The sequence below is a fragment of the Vollenhovia emeryi genome, unplaced genomic scaffold (genome assembly GCF_000949405.1).
Source record: "Vollenhovia emeryi isolate VEMERY1.0 unplaced genomic scaffold, V.emery_V1.0 DF939916.1, whole genome shotgun sequence".
NCBI classification, from domain to species: domain Eukaryota; kingdom Metazoa; phylum Arthropoda; class Insecta; order Hymenoptera; family Formicidae; genus Vollenhovia; species Vollenhovia emeryi.
Window position 1 is genome coordinate 6,097 of NW_011966450.1, and position 10,508 is coordinate 16,604.

Genomic DNA, 10,508 nt, shown 5'->3' on the forward strand with positions numbered 1-10,508 from the left:
ATGGATACGGTATCCGCAATTGCGGATAGATACCGTCAGTATCCAATGCGTACAAGATGCGAACAGAAACCGACAGGACTCGTATCCGTAATTGCAGCTAGATTCCTACGGGTCGACATTTGCATACAGACGCAGATAGATACGGTATCCGCAATTGCGGATAGATACCGTCAGCATCCGATGCGTACAAGATGCAGACAGAAACGGACAGGATTTTCTATTGCAAAAGCTTATAGATACTGATATGCCGATAGATTTCCATTAGATGCAGATATACGCTGTTACATTTTCTGTCTGTATTTGCAGATACAACAGTGCTGCTTATAGAAACAGATAGGAATTGAATCTTCTCATGAAGCTTGCAGTTAGATCGGACAGCATTCCGTTAGAAGCTGTTAGATGTCGTATACAAGTTCTATCTGTTTCTGACTGTTTCTAATGGAAATTTTTACTAGGGTGATCAATTTCTTACGGCTTACTACACCTATTGTAGACCCGGCCTCATGAATTAGTAAATTAAGAGTAGAAGTAAAAAAAACAGTGAAAAGGATGAAATAATAAGTTAAATAAATAAATTGATTGGCTAATAAATTAAATGTAATGATCAAAGGATAAAAAGGTAAATGCTCATGGATTCGCATGTCTCGGTAGTCGGTAGATTTATAATGATGATGTCAATTTCTAAAATTTTTCAAGTAGCATCCATATGTTTGTGCATCTCGAATAAGACTGACTAGCAAGTGAACACAATACAAGTAAAATAGCGAGTCAAACAGATTTTATAACTCTGTCATATATTTGGTTTAAATTTTAAGTGTCCTTCTGTAGATTTAATGTATTGTTTCGGTATAAAATAAAAATGTTCAGTAGGGTATATGTATAGGCCGGTTCTGGACCACTTTTTGGAGATCTTAGGCGAGGGGGGGAGGACCTCAAGCACATGTGCGGTGACCCTAGGGGGGGGAGAAGACGCAACCACATGCGCGGTGACCCTAACAGAGGAGGGGGGTGGGGTACGGCGGTCCTTACCCTATGGGCCCTATGCAGCGGCCCTAACTATGGTGCGGGGGAGGGTGAGGTCCGCGACGCTAGGCGATCCGCGGTCCGCGGCGGTGACTTTTATTACCACGAGTTATTACTCTGTGGCGCCGAAAGTGTCGCACATGTTTTAACAGATGCTGTAAGAGTTGGAGGAATGTTTAGAAATCTGCGTGTGTTACCCAAAATGTTTACTGCATTACAAGTTATGGGATCAAGCGCCGAAATCTGGCTGCCGACAACGACTTCCTTATCAAGGAAGGGGACGAAACGTCGTGATTAAAATGAATATCAATTTTGCCTGTTTGGTTCATTTTTTAAATTTCCCTTGGTAAAATAAAATTTTTCAAATTTAAAATTATCTACGCTTTGATATTTAATAAATACTTAAATTAAAGAACTACATTGTTTAATTTGTTTATTATTTTTTAAATTTAAGTTAATAAGCTATTAGAAGCCACCTAATGAATAATTTTCTTGAGTAAAGTAATATTTTTTTGGGTTAAGATATTTTTCTTATTAGTGTATGTTTGAAGTGGGGAAAACGACACCGCGTTCCAATCTCCAGTACCAACCGATGGGCTAGTAAAATTTTTTAAATTGATATAAAACAAAATATCTTCATTTCAGCATTCTTTTATATTATCAAAAACCAATACGGCGACCAAACCATAGAATGAAAAGTGTAACAATATGCACATATACATATACGGTATATCCGGCACAAGGCATGCATCCGCTCGTATATAGATAGACATCGTTAAATTTAACTAAAAGTTCAATTTTGCACATAACCATGCACAAATTTGAGATATTAATGAATAAATTAATTAATAAATATTTGCTAGCTCAGCGTGCACTCGCGCGTACATTTGATGAAGAGAGCGTTGTATGGTTACTACACGCGACGAAATATTGGAAGGAATTTTGTTAACAACCAACCGGTTGTATAATATATATACATATAGAGTGTCCCAAAAGATCAGAACGCCACAATAACTTGGAACAATTAAGTTTAAAAAAATAAAACTAAAAAGTTGTGTAGTAGAGGTTTGATAATATAAAATAAATAATATTCAAGGGGCTAGCAAACCAAACACTGATGTATGTGCTGAAATACTTCTGCTTTCAAATACAAATTAATATATGTATATACGTTTTGACCTACAATCAGGTAGCCAGCTGACGTAATTTGTCGTTAAAATAACGACAAGTGACGTCAGCTGGCTATCTAGGGTCATTGTCAGTGTATTATAATTTTAAATATTAACATTTAGTAGATATATGTACATAAAAAACAGTACTGATGTGGTATATGAATTATATAAGAATCTTAACATAACAAAATTAGAAACAAATTAATATAATAAACTGCATACTGTTGATAACAAGCCAATCGGAGAGATAATCCCTATGTAAAATTTTCAATTAGATTTGCAGGACATATTTCCAACAACTGGAAAGGCAACAAAGTATGGTTTAAATATCTAGAATTTGAATTGGAAATTAATATCATTTTCTGAGTTTATATTAGAACAAATTATCGTCATATATTAGATTAAGATAAGTTAAAGAAATAAGTTAAAGAAAGATCTAAGGTTATCAATTATGGTCAATAATTAAAAAGGAAAAAGAAAAAGTAAAAAGGAGGTAATGTTGAAGTCGACCAATCCGGCAAATTTATTTCTTAAACGTACAACGTGTCGGCCATGGGTTTTGGCCCTTTTCAAGCAGAATATTTTGATGTTTGGAATGCCATCAAATCGCTGAATCATAATTACTTCAATTAAGGTATTTACAGAGTTTAGAAAGTGCTTTAAACTTACAGTTACACATGTCATGTAATGGAAAGTGCTTAACGAGACGAGAATCGAATGTCTTCCCGTTGCGAAGGCTAAACAAAGACTGACAAGGCTCAAACGTTAATTTTACGAATTATTATTATATATGTATTATATATAAATTATATTATTATTATATATTTATATTTATTTACTCATTATTTACTTACCATGACTCGTTACGTTTTAAAATCCCGACTAAATCTAAGAATATTAACAATAGAGCTTTTTACTTTTTCGTGACTCATAATGAGTTAAGTTACAGTTACAGATCAGGAGAGAAAGTAACGAAGTTAAGGTAGAGTTACCAAAAAAAGTAACAATAACTGTTACAAATAACGAGTTACTTCCCAACCCTGAGTTAGTATATAGTATATAGTTATACATAATTAGATATAATTATAAAGGAGCAATTGCTTTTCTTAAAAAATTTTTCATATAGATTTCTTGAATTATATAGAATTGTCTAGAATTGTATAGGATTATAAAGACTCATATAGAAATATAGAATATAAAAATATGTATGGAAATATTTGATATATTATATAATTTTATATAATTCTGTATATTTATTCATTATTATGTATGAACATTTTTTATCGGTTGATAATGACTCCGTCTTACGCGTTATATTGTGCATATATGTATACAGGATGTTCCAAAAAAGTCGGAATAACTTGGAGAGATTAAGTTTAAAAAAAATTTTCAAACAAAATATAGATTTATATTTCAAAAAATAAAAACTAGTTTTTTTATCAAAAATACTGGTCTTTATATAATGTTCCCCCATTTTTAAAAGCTCGTTTTTTTGTCGTTTCGTCTAATCGTACGTTGATTTACAAACTGTTATTAATTAATATCTCAAAATTTTACATGCCATGGTTATTTGCAAAATATAATACAGGACTTTTCAGTTTAACAAGATTTACCTACATACCAGCAGGTGCATGCTTTGGTCGGACACTAGATCTATACACACGGTACAGAGTGCACATAAAATCGGTCCCATACGTAAAATACAGTTTTAATGTTATTTTGTATTTTTATCCGAATGTCGCATTTCATATTATTCGATTATTACTACATTATGACCAAATAGCCAAGGAATATCCCTTTCATTGTACTTATCTTCGGAATTAGTCTCGGTGTGTCGCACACTTGCGTGCGTGCACGTGCATATGTATGTATGTATATGCATGCATGTATGCATGTATAACAAAATTCCTTGGTAGGCCGGATAACACTTCATGGAAACCGGATCGGAAATTGAGGACCCCTAATTTATAAAATTTCTCACGTATCGCGTAATAAAACGCACATGTTATACATACATTTGTATATAATTATGTCCAAAATGATATAGACAAAATTCTGTTACAAATAACAGAATGTAAAAAGAAGCGAGAGCCATTAAATAAATAATCGTGCAATCCTTGAAGGTCATTCTACATTAGTCGAGTTGTGGCGGAGAAATTTCATTTGCATTTCAATCAATGCAAATACGCTTGCGACATTGTGATTCGATTAATGTAGAACGAGTTCTCTCCGATTCTGTCATTCTGCGGCGTAATTTTTTCATTTATTTAGGGCAATCTCGGAAATTGGAGAGAATATATGCGCTGCATTTCTTTTGATTTGAGATAATAGCAAATTCTATTAATATTTACTAATAAAATATTACACTGCTTGACAGAAAGAGTATACATGAACAAAAGTAATCATTTACAGCAATTTTTTCAGCATCAAATATGATCTCGTTTGCTCTATATCACAATTTTGAGTTTATTTAACGCTCTCGTTTTTGTGGACAATCTTTGCTTTCTTGTCAAACAGTGTTACAGCACATCAAGATCGCGCGATATTGTGTGAACTCGCCTTACCTTGCGGTGAAGTTTCTTCGTTATAACACGCAATTCCCTCATGACATTGATGCAACACTAATGTAACATCCATGCGACCCATGTATCTTGCGATATCGTTACCTTATACGATTCGCGTCGACATGCCCGGCAAATGTAGCCGCTGATCGGCAAATCCTTCAGTTTTTTCGCGATGGTCCAGAATATCGTCGACTTCAGACGTTTGCAATCGTGTGTCACATGCTCGAAAAGCTCGCAGCAACGATTTCTCGTCGTCATTTTGTTTGTCGCGTTACGCGCGTCCTGTTTCGCGCACGCCGACATAGCGAAGCATGCGATGGCAACAATACGAATGAGAAATCGATCTGATTTACCCCATGCTTTTCGTGTCCACCAAGATCACTTACACCACCGTCACAGGACGGAATCAGTTTATTTCCCGAAAAGTGACCGTTAGGCTTTCCTCCTCTCTCTAATCGCTATTTCCTGAGCCAATGACAATTTATTATTAAAACCAATATCATTAACCTCGCAATACAATTTAGACAATAAACGAAAAAGAATTTCAAGAAAGTTACCCTTATCTAGGATTGTTAGACTGTACCTGGCTCGGCAGCCAGCTAAAGAATCGAGAGACTTACTTACTCGCGAATCACTTTATCTCTTTCGTAATACGATATTCTCTCTTGGCATTAATGCTGTGTCATATTTTCACCCGAAATATATCGTTGTAACTTACGACCCAGACAGATGTAACACAAAAGGGCAAGGTTACTGGCCAAGGCAAGGCTTGGCAAAAGGAATTGGAATAGGTATTTAAAAAAAATTAGAAACGGCAACACTTACGAGGGAGACGCTATTGACCCTTTTGCTTTACCGTAATGCTGAATGTAACCCAGCATCCCAGATACACCGTGAAATGGTCCATCGATACTAGCGCCATAATGAAATGGTTTTGTCGGTACTAACTCTGGATGTGGCCACACATAAAACGGTGTGACTGGCATCTTAAATACACACACACACACACACACATATGTGTATGCATGTGTGTATGCATGTGTGTATGCATGTGTGCGAGTGTGAGTGTGTTGTGTGTGTATACCTGCGGAAGGGGCATAATCGATTATCTTATCGTCGACCACGCCATATATTTTTCCTTGTCTGTGCCTTTATCACGATATTCATCCTTGATGAAGATATTTTGCTCAAAGTACTATGAAATCGATGAAAAGTGAAATAAAAATTATTGAAAGCTCACTGAATGTGTTTCAAGGTAAATCATAATTTTCTTTATGAAATACTGCGAAATGCAAGAGAAGTTAAAATACAAACTTTGCTATACGCTTGCGCGAGTCGATAACCAGATTTAGGCTAGTATTCATAGGCTGCGTCCGGGGAGACGCTATTAGCGCTGAAAACGTCTATCTTCGTCACTCACTGTATGTCGAACAAAGATAGAAGACGCTTTTAGCGCTGAAAGCGCGCTCCCCGAACGCACCTATAGTCAGATCTTATATTCAAGGCCGCCTTGAATTTGCATCTAAAGATGTTGTATGGAACATTTTATTGGCCATGGAGTATCTAAGGATGAACTTAAAACGGTGTTGAATATAAGATTTAACTATGAATATCAGCCTTACATATACAGTATTATGAGTAGCATTTAGTATACAACAATAATATAATAACATATAATACGCATCCCTGTAATTATTTTACTGGAAATATAATCAATTTTTGCTGGAATATTTGAAAATCTTTCTTAATTGATCCCGTTCTATTATCATGTTATCAATATTCCTGTAAAAATTCAGTAAAAAATAACTTTCGTTAAAAAGTAACACTGTTTTTAGGTAAACTCAGGTATAGCATCTTCTCCCACCTATCATTATCCCTCCCCACTTTACCCTTCCCATTGCTTCTTCCACATCTGTCAGCAAGATATTGAACAGCAGGGGGCTTAACGGGCATCCCTGCCTCATCCCCCTCGCCGTCCAAAATGCCTCCCCTACCTCTCCTCCCACCCTCACCCAGCTCTTCGTTTCCCGTAGCACTTCCTCCACTCTTTCCACTAAACCCTCCCTCACCCCCTCCCTCTGTAACACTGTTTTTAGGTAAACTCAGTAAATATGATATTTAACATTTAATAATTTCTTCCTTACTTTTCAACAGTATACTTTAATTTTTTTATATTTCACAATATTATATTGAATTTCATAAAGTAAATTATGATTTATTTTGAAATACATTTATTAATTTTTCGATAACTTTTCGATACTTTTATTTCTCTTTTCATCGATTTTGTAGTATTTTCAGCAAAATATTTCTATCTGGGTTATGATTGGAAAGTTTTATTTTTAATGCAATAACCGCGTTCAGCAGACACAACTGTTGAGTGAGCGCTCAGTATGATTGGTTAATACTTTTAGATCCAACCAATCATATTAAAAAATCACTGTCTGCTGAACGCAGCCAATGAGTTGATCCTGGGATAATTATCTAGTTCTTTTGCATGTGAACCACCTAGGGTGTTCTTTACACCCCATTTAAAAGTCACTATTATTAACTATATATTGATAATTCTATAATTTGTTAGGGACAATTTATTTGAAATTATATTATATGTATATGTAGATAGATATGGATTTTCTCGATTAATAAAGAAACTTATTGTCATTAAGCTGCAATTTCTGGTTGCTAAGCACACAAATCACCCCAGAGCTGCTTTCGCGAGAAGATCAAAATGATCTGGATTTAAATGACCCTGTGCTATGATTGGTCAAATCTCCTAGATGAAAACGGTAGATTACACTTATGGCAATTTAATGTAATACTGGGAATAAGAAAACACTGAAATACATAATGTACAAACACTGGAAGCACAGTAATCGAATTACTAAAAATTATTGTACATCAGTCATTAAAGCTCAAAATAAGTAGTAGTTTTTAGTAGTAATTACTAATAAAATTAAAAAGTAATTAAGTATTAATTCTCACTAGTAATAAATTTCCACAAGGCTAATTAAATAAGGGTATCATAATCTCGTTGCTCCGAGAGATGTAACGTTGGTGACCTAAACTTCTATACTACATAATTGCTATATTTGACTAGTGTTACCTTAGCAAAAGGGTTAACGGTTACTTTAAGAATTACCAGTGCAGAGGTTTCTCTTGGACTGAAATAAAAAACTTTCTTACTATTTTTTTATATTTAAAAACATGCTGCCAACATATTTGGGTATATTATAAAAACTAAAATTTTTGGGTCTTATATTTTATGACACCTGGTGTCGTAAAACCTTCAAAGGTTTCACTTTTTTTGCAGTCATAACATCGTACAAATAATTCATTTTGATTTATTACATTTCTTTCTAACAAATGCAAAAATGGTGACATAGTACTTTGTAAGAGTTTTTGTCGAGATCTCAAGTTTCCATTTCATATGGCACGTACTGTTTTTGCCCGTTCTGTTGTATCTGATTGTCTTGCATCGAACAAGAACGCTTGTGTGAATGGAAAAGCTACAAACGCGTTTGATGTTCCGTTTCCTGCATCCCGAGAAAATCCGGACAGCTCTGTTCTACCAGATTGATTCAAATCTGATTTATCCACGTTAAATAACTTCACGTCATGCGCTAACGTCGAGATACGATTCGCTGTTTGCGAAATATAATCTGGTCTGCGAAATAATTTAAATAACTTTCACTCGCATGACGATACATCCAATTTGTGCATAGATGCGAGTAAAAATAGTTGTGCATTAACAAGTAAAAGGTTTGCCCTGGTGGAAATATGTTGCTGAAAGTATTACCCAGAAAACAAGAAACATTAAATTCGTATTTATATAGAAATATTTACTTTATGTTACTTTTTGTAACGTTCTGACATAATAATAATATTTCATAAATATTGTTAATATCCCAGTAAACACTGATTATGATCATTATATAACATGAAAATAACATGTAATATAATACATGTTATACAGTATAGTTATATGTATGTCATATTTTTCTTTATATACACAATATAACTGTTTTATAGTTATTATATTTATTATAATATATACTATTATATACCTACTTAACTAAAAACTGTTATTTGTTAATAAAAAATGTTTGAATAATTTTTTATTGAATTTTTACTGAAATGTTGATAAAATAATAATGAAACGGGATCAATTGAGAGAAACTTTCAAATCCATTTTAATAAAATTTTGTTAAATTTTCAGAAACATATTTTTTCCAGGGTATATACTTACAATATTGTAAAGTTTCTGCTAACGTTTCGACGATCATCTAACACAAAAGTCTTATCAGATATATTAGATAGCGTAGTCACGGTATCATCATTCCATGTTGAACTGTTAGTGACGACAGAAGGTGTAAATGTTGTTGTTACAATATTAAAATTTGTGCTGTTTATAGCGCTATCCTTGGTCGAGTAAAAGGTTCGCAATATTTCGAAAAATTGCGCACTATCTGGTATCTCGGAGCCTTGATCGTTCGCGAATGTGTCAGCAGTAGTCTCTATTATTTGCAACGTCGAGATCGCGGAATGAAGCGATTTACTAAAAGAATAAGCATGTAAATAAAAAGGCTACTTTCTTTATGGAGTATATAAATAGACATATTTCTTTTCGTAATCATACTTCTTCCATTCAGTTGAATAATCATCTATGTCAGAGGATCTCAAAGCAATACCCGTGGAATTTTGATGTTTTCTGCCCAGATGTACCGCGGACCAAGTGATAACTGTCAGAACGATTAAAAATATTGCAAACGATATGAACCACTGGCTCAATCCAAAAGCCATAGCAACATTTATCCTCTTTATAAAAAGCAACTTTACAAGCAAATCGTCTCGTTGTTTTTCTATTTCTGGTATGCTCTACGGGAATAGGACTTATTGTTTACCATTTTGAAACAAAAAATAATCTGCCTCGATACGCATTTGACTGATTTATTCAGGCTGCGTTTCTATACTTTTAAGGATTGAATTTATATCTCCTAGATGTAAATAAATTTAATTCTTTATTTAATATAAATTGATATAAAAAATTTATAATGCAATTAAATTCATAACTTCCACACTCTAACAAAATTATTAATAAGAATATGATTTATAAATTATCTGGCAACCAGATAACAATTTTTGCACGCAAATTTTGCTTGTCTTATGCATGCAAACTTGTACGAGATTTGTCTGAATTTTTGCTTGTAAGATATTATATGCTTAGTCTGTGCTTTTACATGCAAGTAGTTAAGCTCTTGTATCAACGTATAATTTTGCGCGCAAATATCTAACGATTTACATACAAAAGTGGCTCAACCCAGCGAGAAATGACTCGTCGATCGACGTCGAAACGATGTCGAATCAACGTCGATACCGTCAAATCGACATCGGTTCAACATCGTTTCGATGTCGATCGACGAATTATTTCTCACTGGGAACAACGCAAGCAAAATCCTATCCCAGTACGCCGTCAGAATGCTAGATGTTTGCGCGCAAAATGTTTTCTGGGATAACTCTTAAGTAAAAATATATAACATTATATATACATATATATATAATTATTCGCATTAGAGAATCCCTCTCTCTCACTCCCATTTATGTTATATTTAACTTATCGTCCTCATACATATGTATATGTATAATAACTGCAATTATTTAAACAAAATTTCGAGAATAAAATAAAATTTTTTTAAATATTATTATTATGGCCGGTATTCATAGTCCATTCTTATATTTAAGGTCATCTTAAGTA

The 10,508-nt window shown here is 33.8% G+C and overlaps 1 protein-coding gene across 1 annotated transcript; it reads right to left on the minus strand.

The window, feature by feature from the left end:
• Positions 1-8,108: 8,108 nt before the first annotated feature.
• LOC105556583 lies at positions 8,109-9,566 on the minus strand. Its single transcript, XM_012003677.1, has 3 exons — positions 9,393-9,566; positions 9,003-9,311; positions 8,109-8,420 (listed from the first exon to the last, which is right to left on the minus strand). The coding sequence occupies exons 1-3, from the start codon at positions 9,554-9,556 to the stop codon at positions 8,180-8,182; spliced, it is 714 nt and encodes a 237-aa protein (XP_011859067.1). The 5' UTR covers positions 9,557-9,566; the 3' UTR covers positions 8,109-8,179.
• Between the last annotated feature and the right edge of the window lie 942 nt (positions 9,567-10,508).